The sequence below is a fragment of the Pristiophorus japonicus genome, chromosome 3 (genome assembly GCF_044704955.1).
Source record: "Pristiophorus japonicus isolate sPriJap1 chromosome 3, sPriJap1.hap1, whole genome shotgun sequence".
Taxonomy (NCBI): domain Eukaryota; kingdom Metazoa; phylum Chordata; class Chondrichthyes; family Pristiophoridae; genus Pristiophorus; species Pristiophorus japonicus.
The window spans coordinates 217308924-217324374 of record NC_091979.1 but is presented as its reverse complement, the minus strand read 5'-3'; the positions used below and the strand labels follow the sequence as shown (position 1 = coordinate 217324374).

General features: G+C 45.7%; 1 protein-coding gene across 1 annotated transcript in view; it reads left to right on the top strand.

Annotated features, from left to right (window-relative positions):
• Positions 1-15451, top strand: part of mcm3ap (minichromosome maintenance complex component 3 associated protein) — a 132871-nt gene that overhangs the window by 4418 nt on the left and 113002 nt on the right. The window contains exons 2-3 of the mRNA XM_070876281.1: positions 2752-2975; positions 7669-7750. Of these exons, the coding sequence (XP_070732382.1) occupies positions 2752-2975; positions 7669-7750 (306 nt within the window). The remainder of the gene's footprint in view (positions 1-2751; positions 2976-7668; positions 7751-15451) is intronic.

Sequence of the window (15451 nt, the reverse complement as noted above, 5' to 3'; positions counted from 1 at the left end):
GCTTTCTCCTTTATTCTTTGACTTTTGAAATTTCCGCTCACCTGTACCCTGCCCAATTAGTTTAAAGCCGTGCCTACAACTATTTTAAAGTTGAAACAATAATCAAGTGCCCCCTTATTAAAAGGGCACTAAAACTGACACATTAAACAAATTAAACTTTGGACGTAAAACAAATCAAATTAAAATTTGGTTGCCGGGGGTGATGATGCACTCCAGTCTCTCTGGTGCCCACCTCTTGCGGAAGGCCGCGAGCGTACCGGTGGACACCGTGTGTTCCATCTCCAGGGACATCCTGGCTCAGATGTAACCGCGGAAGAGAGGCAGGCAGTTAGGCTGAATGACCCCCTCGACCGCCTGCTGCCTGGACCGATTGATGGCCACCTTGGCCATGCCCAGGAGCAGTCCTACAAGGAGGCCTTCCGACTTGCCCACTCTCCTCTGCACGGGATGAAGCCCTGTCTACAGCCGCAGTTATTCGATTCGTCAGGACCCTAATCCCAACATGATCTAAGTGGAGCCCGTCCCCACGGAACAGCTCCCTCTTACCCCAGTATTGATGCCAGTGTCCCATGAACCAAAACCCATTTCTCCCACACCAGCCTTTAACTCTCTGATCTTATTTACCCTGTGCAAATTTGCTCGTGGCTCAGGTAGTAATCCAGAGATTATTACCTTTGTGGTTTTGCTTTTTAATTTGGCCCCTAGCTGCTCATAATCCTTCAGCAGAACCTCTTTGTTTGTCCTACCTATGTCGTTGGTACTCACATGGACCACGACAACTGGCTCTTGTCCCTCCCACTTCAAGTTCCTCTCCAGCCCAAATGAGATGTCCTTAACCCTGGCACCGGGCAGACAACACAGCCTTCGGGATTCACGCTCTCGGCTACAGAGAACAGAATCTATCTCCCTAATGATACTGTCCCCTGCCACTACAGCGTTTCTTTTTACTCCCCCCACTTGAATGGCCCTCTGTACCATGGTGCTGTGGTCAGTTTGCTCCTCATCCCTGCAGTCCCTGCTCTCGTCCACACAGGGAGTAAAAGCTTCGAACCTGTTGGACAAGAGCAAGGGCTGAGGCTCCTCCATCACTCCATCCTGAGTCCCCATACCTTCCTCACTCGCAGAAGTTGCTACCCTGGCTTTTGCATGTTCACATTTAACCCTTTATCAATGTCTGATTGTATGTCCAGTGTGACCTATTGTTACACTTCAGCTGCCCATCCCGTCCCACCTCCATTATAAACAGAAGTGAGTGGGTTGGAGATGGGTTTAAGTCAGAATTGAGATTTTTAACAATTTTAATACAATGACTCTGCAAATTGCTTTTTCTTTGAACATGGAGCCCTTAGTCAGAAGGCCATTTACACTAGATTACCCCATTAAGGCTATGCTGTGTCAGGCTTTAAAATGTCAATGCAGTTATTTGCACTGTGAAAATGATCTGATTGGCTTTCCATTGTCACATGACCTGATTGCTGATTGGTCCCCTTACCCTTAAGCCATACCCAGAAGTTTCTCTGGAATGTGTAATTGGAACTGCCCAGTCCAAATTCTGAGTGAGTTTGCAAAGTGTAATTTGAGCCATTCTGACTTCAGAACCCAGGGAGGATGGAGCTCCACCAACCCAGCAAAAGCCTCCCAAGTTCCTAACACCATCCCATCCCATTCCAGCCCAAGTTCATGCCTCCCCCAGCCAAAGTTCCTGGTCGCATTCCAGCCCAAGTTCATTACCCCCCCCCCCTCCCCCCACCGCTTCTCATCCCCCTGCCCCCCTCATCTCTCTTTGCTACCAGTCCACCCCCCCCCCCCTCCAAAGTTAAAGCAGCATAAAAGGAAATGATATTCCATGGTTAAAATTGTAAAGTTTTCTGCTCCTTTTCTCCATTTTTACAGTCACTGGAATTGACTTGTGTCTTTTTTTTAGTTTTACTCTGGTCCTCTTTTGAAGATGCCACCTCATTGTGGCACTGGTCGCTCTCTGGGACCTCACCCATGCCCCATGTCACTATTCTTGCCGTGAGCCTAGATCGTGAAAGTCAGCAGCAGGCTATTCTACTATTGGGTCATTACAGTTGAACCTGCACCTGTCTTCACATGACAGCTCCACACATGCACTTCTCAAGTCTGCTTGCTGGCCAACAATCGGGAGCAGGAACCCCAAGAACATAACGTCAGAATTAGGAGTAGGAACAGGCCGTATGGTCCCTCAAGCCTGCTCCACCATTCAATATGATCATGGCTGATCTACTCAACTCCATTTTATCACCCGATCCACTTATCCCTCGATTAAGTCCAAAAATCTATCGATCTCCGCCTTGAATATACTCAACGATTTAGCATCCACAGCCCTTTGAGGTCGAGAATTCCAAAGATTCACAACCCTCTGAGTAAAAAAAAATTCTCCTCATCTTTGTCCAAAATGGCTGACCACTTATCCTGAAACTATGCCCCCTAGTTCTAAACTCTTCAACCACAGGAAGCAACCTCTCAGCATCTACCCTGTGAGTCCCTTTTCCAATCCACAGAAGTGCTGAGGCTGGTTTTCAATGTCCCAGCCGAATTATTGTTTCCTGCTGCTCAGTATGACTGTCTTCTGATACAGTCTATATGCTTGGTAATCCTGGCTGTACTATGGAGACATGATTGGTAAATACAGCACGTGTATTGCGACTCCTTCAAGGTCACATTTTCAGTTTTGCTGTGTGGCAGTGGATTCATTTCCAATTCTCTTGCTTTCCTTTATCCTCCCAGATTTCGCCAGCAAGTCTTCCTCTCGGCGGCTACGTCGGGGTGACAGCACAGACAGTCTGTCCAACGTTCCTTTGTCAGAACTCACTGCCATTCAGTGCAAAAACATTCCGGCGGACCTTAACAAGAAGGAGATCGTCAAGAAGCACTTCTCGCAGTTTGGCAAGGTACAGCGGGTGTATTGCCAGACCAATAAGAGCCTGGCAGTGGTTCACTTCTACGATCACGTGAGTACCTGAGGACTGTTGCTGCGCTCTCAAATTTCCAACACCAAACATTAATCGGCATTAGTATTTTATTAGCTAACAGATGAGAGATAACGACAGAGTAGAAATCTTATCAGCACAGTAGCCTTTTTTTAAAAAGAGCAACTGCTTGCGACAGGCAAATATAGCGATTGGTTTTCTGGGTTTGTTTTATTTGATTGTTGTCAGTTTTGCTGTTCCCTCACTTGTTGCACTGCAACCCGCAAAGACAGATACAGAACTGTAAGCAACAGTAACTTTTATTTATGTAACATAGCAAAATGTCCCAAGGCGCTTCACAGTAGTGATCTAAGACAAAACAGATAAATTTGACACCAAGCCACAGAAGAAGAAATTACAGCAGATGACCAAAAGCTTGGTTAAAGAGGTAGGATTTAAGGAGCATCTTTAAAGGGGGAAAGAGAGGCACAGAGGTTTAGGGAGGGAGTTCCAGAGCTTAGGGCTCAAGCAGCACGGCCACCGATGGAGCTGTTATAATCAGGGATATTCAAGAGGGCAGGATTTGCGGAGCGCAGACATCTCGTAGGGTTCGGAGGCTGAAAGAGATTACAGAGATGTGGAGGGGCGAGGCCATGGAGGGATTTTAAACAAGGATGAGAATTTTGAAATCGAGGCGTTGCTTAACCGGGAGCCAATGTAGGTCAACGAGCACAGGTGATGGGTGCGGGTTAGGACACGGGCTGCCGAGTTTTGGATGACCTCAAGGTTACGTAGTGTAGAATGTGGGAGCCCAACCAGGAGTGCGTTGGAGTAATCAAGGCGAGAGGTAACAAAGGCATGGATGAGGGTTTCAGCAGCAGAAGAGCTGAGGCGGGGGCGGGCAATGTTATGGAGTGGAAATAGACGGTTTTAGTTATGCCGTGGATATGTGGCCGGAAACTAATTTCAGGGTCAAGTATGACGCCTAGGTTGCAACAGTCTGGTTCAGCCTCAGACAGAAGTTGGGGAGAGGGATGGTGTCAGTGGTTAGGGAACACAGTTTGTGGCGGGGACCAAAGACAATGGCTTCGGTCTTCCCAGTATTTAATTGGAGAAAATTTCTGCTCATCCAGAATTGGATGTCATATAAGCAGTCTGACAATTTAGAGACGATGGAGGGATCGAGAGAAATAGTGGAGAGGTAGAGCTGGGTGTAGTCAGCGTACATGTGGAAATGGACTCTGTTTTTTCAGATGATATCGCCAAGGAGCAGCATATAGATGAGAAATAGGAGGAGGCCAAGGACAGATCCTTGGGAGACACCAGAGGTAACGATGCGGGAGTGGGAAGAGAAGTCATTGCAGGAGATTTTCTGGCTACGATTAGATAGATAAGAATGGAACTTGGCGAGTGCAGTCCCACCTAGCTGGATGTTGGTGGAGAGGCATTGGAGGAGGACGGAGTGTTCAACTGTGTCGAAGGCTGCAGACATGTCCAGGAGAACGAGGAGGGATACTTTACCTTTGCAACAGTCACAAAGTATGTCATTCGTGACATTTTTATGAGCGTCATTTCGATACTGTGGCAGTGGCGAAACCCAGATTGAAGGGATTCAAACATTGAGTTCTGGGAAAGATGGTCACGGATTTGGGAGGCAACACATTCAAGGACTTTGGAGAGGAAAGGGAGGTTGGAGATGGGGCGGTAGCTAGCAAGCACAGTGAGGTCAGTGGTTGGTTGTTTTTTTGAGGCGGGGTGATGACCGCAGATTTGAAGGAGAGGGGAACAGTACCTGAGGAGAGAGAAAGGTTAACAATGTCGGCTAACATCGGAGTCAGAAAAGGAAGTTGGGTGGTCAGCAGTTTAGTGGGAATAGGGTCAAGGGAGCAGGAAGTGGATCTCATGGACAAGATGAACTCGGAGAGGTCAAAAGGGGAGATCAAAGAGAAACTAGAGACAGATGCGAGTTTAGGGCTAGGGCAGGTGGAAGCCTCAGATGACGTTTGACCCTGTGGGCTTGGGGAAGGAAGGGAACTCGCAAAGTGAGCTGATCAGATGGTCTCAATCTTTGAATCAAAGAAGTCCCTGAGCTCCTTACACTTGTTGTTGGAGGTGAGTGTGGCGGAGACGTGAGAAAGGGGTTTAAGAAAACGGATAGCAGTAGAAAATAGAAGCTGGGTGTTATCTTTGCATTCGAGAATGATCCTGGAATAGTGAACAATTTTTGCAGACAAGAGTAGGACCCCATGCTGCTTTTATGTAGTCGAGCCAGATCTGGCGGTGAATGTCAAACCCAGTTGTCCGCCACATCCGTTCAAGTCTGCGCCCCTTGGTCTTGAGGGAGCGAAGTTGAGGGCTGTACCAGGGGGTACGGCCAGGGTGAGAGAGAGAGTGATGGTATTAATAGGGACGAGGGCATCAAAGCTGGTGGTGAGGGTGTGGTTGAGCAGATCGGTGGCTGCAGAAACATCATGATGAAAAGAGGGCCAAAGGTTGGACAATTTGAAGTTGATAAGTGCAGTTGTGAGAGTTTGGAGAGAGTTTTTTCCAGGGGTGGATGCAGAAGGAAGTAGGTTTGGATTGGGGAAGGGGGTGTTGGTAGAGAGCAATACAAGGAAATGATCAGAGGTGGCCTTATCTGTAATTGACACGATAGGAATAGTGAGGCAACGAGAGATGGCAAGGTCAAGGGGTTGGCCATGAATGTGGGTTGAGGAATTCACATGGAGGGAGAGATTAAGGGAGGGCAGTGAACTCAGGAGAGAGAGCATGATGAATTGAGATGAAGGTTGAAATCACCGAGGATGAGAAGTCACTCGGTGGAAAGAAAAGCAGTGAGGATATATCCGTGATAAAATTTTTCTCATACTTGGGTGGGCGGGAGAGAACAAGAATTTTAAGCGAGAATGAGAGAGGAGTGGAATACGGTGAGATGTTCAAAGGAAGAGAAAGTGCCGGAGGAATAGGGGGACAGACCAAGGTATGATTTGGTGATGCAAGCCACACCGTCACCACAGCAGGGCAAGTGGTGGAAGGTATAGCCAGGCTTTGCTTAAAAGTAAGGTGTCATCATCCATCAGCCAAGTTTCCGTCAGGGCCATGATGTTGATGCAATCACCCACGATAAGGTCATAGATGGCAAGGGCCTTGTTCGCAAGTGAACGGACATTCTGCAAGGAGATCCGGAGAGAATCCGTGATGGCTGATCCACTGGCAGCATGCACAGGGTCGTCGCTTGGAGGGATGAGTTGCACGGGGAGGAGATTGGCAAGGTTGGTGAAAGAGTAGGATTGGACAGTTGGGGTTGCTGCTCGTGAGGAGACAGTGCCGAGTGCCACGGTGGGCCCTTCGGAGGATGCCAAGAGAGGCACAGAGGGAAGCTGCAGGCTTGTCTAAAAGGGAGTCGAGACTGGAACGGCGGCAGGAGAGTAGGAAGGTCGAAGAGTAATGAAGAATTGGGGTAGGGATTTGAGAGGACAGAGTATCAGAGGAGAAATGAAAGGCGGCATGACGACAGGAGAGACTGGTCAGGGAGGGATAGAGAGAAAAGAAAAAGCAGGAGAAGGAAGTTGAAATAGAAGTGAATGACTCACGTCTGAAATGGCAGCCAAAATGCGTGCACAAATAGATACGGGTAAAAAAAAAACTCAATCTACATAGTAAATACTACAATAGGTATTCTACAATAGTGGAATCAGTTTTATCAAGAGCAATTTTCTTAAAACAAAAAATGATTAATATTTCAAATAATTATAAGTACATTTAAAATCAGAACTTCAGTAATTGAAAAGTTAAATCAGTCTCTAGATGTCTCATTATATCATTAAATCAATTCTCCGATAGATAATTCCAAACACTGTTGATCCAACTTCTGTCCTGCGATTATTAGAATTGGTGCTCTAAGTCCTGTGACTGATTGAACAAAAAGCAGAATAACACAACTTATCTGATAATACTTCCATGCCCATCTTTGCTTTAAATTTAAGAGGATAGGTTTAGCTGTATTTCTTCTTCTATATGAAAGGCTTTGACAGACTAAATAAGGAAGAACTGTTTCAAGTGGCAGGAGAGATGTTAACCATAGGACACAGATTTATTATCATTGGCAAAAGAACTAGAGGGGAGATGAGGACATTTTTTTTATGTTATGATCTGGAATAAACTTCCTGAAAGAGTGATGGAAACAGATTCAATAGTAACTTTTAAGTGAATTGTAAGTTTTACAGGGCTATGGGAAAAGAGCACAGGAGAATGAGACTAATTGGATAGTTCTTTCAAAGAGCGGCATAGACACAATGAGCTGAATGGCCGCCTCCTGTGCTGTATAATCTTTTGTTTCATGACTTCCAGAGGGGTACATAAGACAATGTGACGCTTGGTTAGTTTGTCTTTTTCCAATTTTTTTTAAGCCTCCCCACCCTTACGCTAGAAGGTGCTGACTCTTTGTACAGGTCCTGATTGTCCTCTGCTACCTCATCCAGGTGGCCAAGTGTGTGAGTACAAACAGTGAGTATTACCTGGCTATTTATGTCTTGCAGGAAGAATTGCAGTCGAACCAGGTCCTGCCCTCATTTGACAACCGACACATTTTTTGGGAGGGAAAGGAAATGTTTTTCGCAAACCTGATAGCAACAGGATAGACTAACACTGTAACCCAAAACCCAAAAAAGTTTCAGCATTTGCAAGTATGTTTGTAGATTAGGAGAATGTTACAATGAACATTTTTCTTTTAAAGGCATCTGCATCCAGTGCAAAGAAAAAAGGGAAGTCGCTACGCAAGCATCAGATTGAAATATTTTGGCAACGGAAGAAAAGCAGTGAGTTACAGGAAGAGTTTATGTTCTATTCTCCCTATCCTCAGCCCTTGCAGTTTGCACCCTTCCCAGTCTGAAGCTACTCTGCTAGTCAGAGTAGGAATCGCAGGATAGCTCAGATGAATACGTGGCTTGAGCAATGGTGCAGCAGGGAGGGATTCAAATTCCTGGGGCATTGGAACCGGTTCTGGGGGAGGTGGGACCAGTACAATCCGGACGGTCTGCACCTGGGCAGAATCGGAACCAATGTCCTCGGGGGAGTGTTTGCTAGTGCTGTTGGGGAGGAGTTAAACTAATATGGCAGGGGGATGGGAACCAATGCAGGGAGATAGAGGGAAACAAAAAGGAGGCAAAAACAAAAGACAGAAAGGAGATGAGGAAAAGTGGAGGGCAGAGAAACCCAAGGCAAAGAACAAAAAGGGCCATTGTACAGCAAAATTCTAAAAGGACAGAGGGTGTTAAAAAAACAAGCCTAAAGGCTTTGTGTCTTAATGCAAGGAGTATCCGCAATAAGGTGGATGAATTAACTGTGCAAATAGATGTTAACAAATATGATGTGATTGGGATTACGGAGACGTGGCTCCAGGATGAGCAGGGCTGGGAACTCAACATCCAGGGGTATTCAACATTCAGGAAGGATAGAATAAAAGAAAAAGGAGGTGGGGTAGCATTGCTGGTTAAGGAGGAGATTAAGGCAATAGTTAGGAAGGACATTAGCTTGGATGATGTGGAATCTATATGGGTAGAGCTGCAGAACACCAAAGGGCAAAAAACGTTAGTGGGAGTTGTGTACAGACCTCCAAACAGTAGTAGTGATGTTGGGGAGGGCATCAAACAGGAAATTAGGGGTGCGTGCAATAAAGGTGCAGCAGTTATAATGGGTGACTTTAATATGCACATAGATTGGGCTAACCAAACTGGAAGCAATACGGTGGAGGAGGATTTTCTGGAGTGCATAAGGGATGGTTTTTTAGACCAATATGTCGAGGAACCAACTAGGGGGGAGGCCATCTTAGACTGGGTGTTATGTAATGAGAAAGGATTAATTAGCAATCTCGTTGTGCGAGGCCCCTTGGGGAAGAGTGACCATAATATGGTGGAATTCTGCATTAGGATGGAGAATGAAACAGTTAATTCAGAGACCATGGTCCAGAACTTAAAGAAGGCTAACTTTGAAGGTATGAGGCGTGAATTGGCTGAGATGGATTGGCGAATGATACTTAAGGGGTTGACTGTGGATGGGCAATGGCAGACATTTAGAGACCGCATGGATGAACTACAACAATTGTACATTCCTGTCTGGCATAGAAATAAAAAAGGGAAGGTGGCTCAACCGTGGCTATCAAGGGAAATCAGGGATAGTATTAAAGCCAAGGAAGTGGCATACAAATTGGCCAGAAATAGCAGCGAACCTGGGGACTGGGAGAAATTTAGAACTCAGCAGAGGAGGACAAAGGGTTTGATTAGGGCAGGGAAAATGGAGTATGAGAAGAAGCTTGCAGGGAACATTAAGACGGATTGCAAAAGTTTCTATAGATATGTAAAGAGAAAAAGGTTAGTAAAGACAAACGTAGGTCCCCTGCAGTCAGAATCAGGGGAAGTCATAACGGGGAACAAAGAAATGGCGGACCAATTGAACAAGTACTTTGGTTCGGTATTCACGAAGGAGGACACTAACAACCTTCCGGTTATAAAAGGGGTCGGGGGGTCTAGTAAGGAGGAGGAACTGAGGGAAATCCTTATTAGCCGGGAAATTGTGTTGGGGAAATTGATGGGATTGAAGGCCGATAAATCCCCAGGGCCTGATGGACTGCATCCCAGAGTACTTAAGGAGGTGGCCTTGGAAATAGTGGATGCGTTGACAGTCATTTTCCAACATTCCATTGACTCTGGATCAGTTCCTATGGAGTGGAGGGTAGCCAATGTAACCCCACTTTTTAAAAAAGGAGGGAGAGAGATAACAGGGAATTATAGACCGGTCAGCCTGACATCGGTAGTGGGTAAAATGATGGAATCAATTATTAAGGATGTCATAGCAGTGCATTTGGAAAGAGGGGACTGGGAGAAATTTAGACTTTCAGAAGGCGTTCGACAAGGTCCCACACAAGAGATTGATGTGCAAAGTTAGAGCACATGGGATTGGGGGTAGTGTACTGACATGGATTGAGAACTGGTTGTCAGACAGGAAGCAAAGAGTAGGAGTAAATGGGTACTTTTCAGAATGGCAGGCAGTGACTAGTGGGGTACCGCAAGGTTCTGTGCTGGGGCCCCAGCTGTTTACACTGTACATTAATGATTTAGATGAGGGGATTAAATGTAGTATCTCCAAATTTGCGGATGACACTAAGTTGGGTGGCAGTGTGAGCTGCGAGGAGGATGCTGTGAGGCTGCAGAGCGACTTGGATAGGTTAGGTGAGTGGGCAAATGCATGGCAGATGAAGTATAATGTGGATAAATGTGAGGTTATCCACTTTGGTGGTAAAAACAGAGAGACAGACTATTATCTGAATGGTGACAGATTAGGAAAAGGGGAGGTGCAAAGAGACCTGGGTGTCATGGTACATCAGTCATTGAAGGTTGGCATGCAGGTGCAGCAGGCGGTTAAGAAAGCAAATGGCATGTTGGCCTTCATAGCAAGGGGATTTGAGTACAGGGGCAGGGAGGTGTTGCTACAGTTGTACAGGGCATTGGTGAGGCCACATCTGGAGTATTGTGTACAGTTTTGGTCTGCTAACCTGAGGAAGGACATTCTTGCTATTGAGGGAGTGCAGCGAAGGTTCACCAGACTGATTCCCGGGATGGCGGGACTGACCTATCAAGAAAGACTGGATCAACTGGGCTTGTATTCACTGGAGTTCAGAAGAATGAGAGGGGACCTCATAGAAACATATAAAATTCTGACGGGGTTAGACAGGTTAGATGCAGGAAGAATGTTCCCAATGTTGGGGAAGTCCAGAACCAGGGGTCACAGTCTAAGGATAAGGGGTAAGCCATTTAGGACCGAGATGCGGAGGAACTTCTTCACCCAGAGAGTGGTGAACCTGTGGAATTCTCTACCACAGAAAGTTGTTGAGGCCAATTCACTAAATATATTCAAAAAGGAGTTAGATGAGGTCCTTACTGCTAGGGGGATCAAGGGGTATGGCGAGAAAGCAGGAATGGGGTACTGAAGTTGAATGTTCAGCCATGAACTCATTGAATGGCGGTGCAGGCTAGAAGGGCCGAATGGCCTACTCCTGCACCTATTTTCTATGTTTCTATGTTTCTATGAAGATACTGGGCTGTGTTTATGCCACATACAGGTATTGTATAGCTCACGGTAACACCAAAGTAAATTTGCCAGATCTTCCCAGCTGCTGGCCTTGGTACATACAACTTACTCCTCACGGGACATCATTAACCCATGCAATATCATTTCTGCTCCATTTTGTATAAACAAAACAATGTCAGTTCTAAATTTGAATGTTTAATATGAATCAGAATGACACATTTTTGTGGTATTTTTCATGCAAAAGTGACTCTATTTTGGTGAAGTGCAGGTTGTGTGAGACCCATGTGTCCGGATCTGGCATTGGTATTTGGCAGTGTAATATCAGCCTGAGAGATGGTAATGAAGAGCTTTGGTGGTGTTAGTTGATTGATAAATATTAGTCAGGACACTGAGGATTTGTTGTTCTTGTAGTGGCATTGAATCTTTCATGTCTGAATAAGTGGACTGGGTCTTGGTTTAGCATCTCATCTGAAACACAGCACCGCTGACAATGCTGCACTCCCTCAGTACTGCACTATATAATTGAGGTGTATAAAATAATGAGTGGATAGGAAGGACCTTATTGCCTCTAGCAGAGAGTTCAATAAACAGGGGGCATAGATTTAAACTAATTGGTAGCAGGATTAAAGGAGAATTGAGGTGAACTTTTTTCACTAAGAGGGTGGTTGGGATCTGAAACTCACTGCCTGAAAGGGTGGTAGAGGTAGAAACTCTAATTACATTTAACAAGTATTTGGATATGCACTTGAAGTGCCGTAACCTACAGGGCTGCGGATCAAGAGCTGGAAAGTGGGATTAGGCTGGATAGCTCCATCAGCCAGGACAGGCACGATGGGTAGAATGGCCTCCTGTGCCATAAATTTCTATGTGTCTATATGCATTAATTCTGGAATGGGGCCTGAATTTTCCCCCTGGCTGAGCCAAGCGTGCTACCACTAAGCCAAGCTGAAACTTGCACGTAGCGATTAGGTAATGCTAAGTTTGGCTTTTAAAACGCTGCAAATTGTAGGAAGAAGGCAGGTGCAATGTATTTTTAATTCCGGACTGGAGCTTACTGTTACTTCACATATGTTAAATATTATTTTGCAAGCACTGCATTTTGCAAAAATACACACACTTTTTTGTTTTTCTTTTTCCTCCCCTCAGCACCATTCTCTGACGAAAAGATGGTCTGGTCTAGGGTCTCTTCCGTTACTGGTAGTGATTGATTTCCCTCCTTGGTGGCCTGGCCAGCACTGGGAGCTCAGAGTGTCATTCTACCCCAGTGTGGAATGTAGGAACTCTAGCTGCTACTGGATTGTCTGTTTTAATGAACTCCATAGGGGTTCCCTGGGACAAGCTCTCTGCTGCAGTCAGGGTGGTTATTGTTTAACTGCAAGAATGTGGCAGGACTGCAGTTTTTCCGATGCTTGGGTCCTGCTAGCCTGTAGGATGCGATTATTAATAATAACTTTTATTATTTATATAGCACCTATACGTAGTAAAACATTCCACGGTGCTTCACAAGTGTTATAAGACAAAACAGATAAATTTGACACCGAGCCACAAAAGAGGAAATTGAGGGAGATGACCAAAAGCTTGTTTCGAGGTAGGTTTTAAGGATCGTCTTAAAGGAGGAAAGAGAGGTTTGGGGGGGGGGGGAGTTTGAGTTTCGGGCCCAAATAGCTGACGGCACGGCCACCGATGGTTGAGCAGTTATAATGAGGGATGTTCAAGAGGCCAGAATTTGAGGAGCGCAGACATCTTGTGGGGTTGTGAGGCTGAAAAGGATTACAGAGATAGGGAAGGGTAAGGCCATGGAGTGATTTGTAAATGAGAATGAGAATTTTGAAATTGAGGTATTGTTTAACTAGGAGCCAATTTAGATCAGAAAGCACAGAGGTGATGGGTGATCGTGACTTGATGCGAGTTAGTACACGGGCTGCTGAGCTTTGGATGATAAGTTTACGTAGTGTAGAATGTGGGAGGCCGGTCAGGAGTGAATTGGAGTAGTCAAATCTACTGGTAACAAAGGCATGAAATGAGGGTTTCAGCAGCAGAAAAGCTGAGGCAGAGGCGGGCAACGTTACGGAGGTGGAAAAAGGCGGATTTAGTTATGCCGCGGATATGTGGCTGGAAACTCATTTCAGGGTCAAATATGACACCTTGGTTGCGAACAGTCTTGTTCACCTCTAATTGATGCTAGGGAGAGGGATGGAGTCAGTCGTTAGGGAACGCTAACCCTAAATGCATTGGGACCAAAGATAATGGGGGGCCAAAGATAATATTTAATTGGGGAAAATTTCTACTCATCCAATACTGGATGTCGGACAAGCAATCTGACAATTTAGATACTAAGCAGGGGTCGAGAAAAGTGGTGGAGAGGTAGAGCTGGGTGTAGTCAGCATACATGTGGAAACTGACCGTGTTTTCAGATGATATCTCTAAGGGGCAGCATATAGATGAGAAATAAGAGGGGGCCAAGGGCAGGGTTTGGGGGACACCAGAGGTAACGATGCGGGAGTGGGAAGAGAAGCCATTGCAGGAGATTTTTCTGGCTGCGATTAGAAAGATAAGAATGGAACCAAGCAAGTGCACTCCCACCTAGCGAGGCATTGGAGGAGGATGGAGTAGTCAACTGAGTCAAAGGCTGCAGAAAGTTCAGAAGGATGAGGAGGGATAGTTTACCTTTGTCACATTCTCAAAGGATGTCATTTGTGATTTTGATGAGAGCCGTTTCGGTACTGTGGCAGTGGTTAAAAACCAGATTGAAGGGATTCAAATGTTGAATTCATGGAAAGATGGTCATGGATTTGGGAGGCGACAACACGTTCAAGTATTTTGGACAGGAAAGGGAGATTGGAGGTGGGGTGATAGGTAGCAAGAAAAGCAAGTTTGGTTTTGAGGAGAGGGGTGATGACAGCAGATTTGAAGGAGAGGGGGAACAGTACCCGAGGAGAGAGAACCGTTAACAATATTGGCTAACATGGGAGCCAAAAAAGGAAGTTGGGTGGTCAGCAGTTTAGTGGGAATAGAGTCAAGGGAGCGGGAAGTGGGTCTCATGGACAAGATGAGTTTGGAGAGATCAAGGAGAAACTAGAGAAAGATATGAGTTTAGGGCTAGGGCAGGTGGGAGTCTCAGATGAAGTTTGGCCCTGTGGGCTAGGTGAAGGAAGGGAACTCGCAGAGGCAGCTGATTGGATGGTCTCGAATGCTGGAGTTCTTTGAAGATGTAATGAACAGGGTGGATAAAGGGGAACCAGTGGATGTGGTGTATTTGGACTTCCAGAAGGCATTTGCCAAGATGCCACATAAAAGGTTACGGGGTTGGGGGTAATATATTAGCATGGATAGAGGATTGGCTAACTAACAGAAAACAGAGAGTTGGGATAAATGGTTCATTCTCTGGTTGGCAACCAGTAACTAGTGGGGTGCTGCAGGGATCAGTGCTGGGACCCCAACTATTTACAATCTATATAAACGACTTGGAAGAAGGGACTGAGTGTAACGTAGCCAAGTTTGCTGACGATACAAAGATGGGAGGAAAAGCAATGTGTGAGGAGGACACACAAAATTTGCAAAAGGACATAGACAGGCTAAGTGAGTGGGCAAAAGTTTGACAGATGGAGTATAATGTTGCAAAGTGTGAGGTCATGCACTTTGGCAGAAAAAAAATCAAAGAGCAAGTTATTATTTAAATGGAGAAAAATTGCAAAGTGCCGAAGTACAGCCGGACCTGGGTGTACTTGTGCATGAAACACAAAATGATAGTATGCAGGTACAGCAAGTGATCAGGAAGGCCAATGGTATCTTGGCCTTTATTGCAAAGGGAATGGAGTGTAAATGCAATGGAGTCTGGCTACAGCAATATAAGGTATTGGTGAGGCCACACCTGGAATACTGCGTGCAGTTTTGGTTTCCATATTTATGAAAGGATATACTTGCTTTAGAGGCAGTTCAGAGAAAGTTCACTAGGTTGATTCTGGGGATGAGAGGGTTGACTTATGAGGAAAGGTTGAGTAGGTTGAGCCTCTACTCATTGGAATTTAGAAGAATGAGAGGTGATCTTATCGAAATGTATAAGATTATGAGGGGGCTTGACCAGGTGGATGCAGAGAGGATGTTTCCACTAATGGGGGAGACTAGAACTAGAGGCCATGATCTTAGAATAAGGGGCCGCCCATTTAAAACATAGATGAGGGAGAAATTTCTTCTCTGAGGGTTGTTAATCTGTGGAATTTGCTGCCTCAGAGAGCTGTGGAAGCTGGGGCATTGAATAAATTTAAGATAAGGGGTTATGGGGAGCGGGCAGGGAAGTGGAGCTGAGTCCATGATCAGATCAGCCATGATCTTATTAAATGGTGGAGCAGGCTTGAGGGGCCATATGGCCTACTCCTGCTATTTGTTATGTTAAATCTTTGAGACAAAGAAGTCCATGAACTCCTCACACTTGT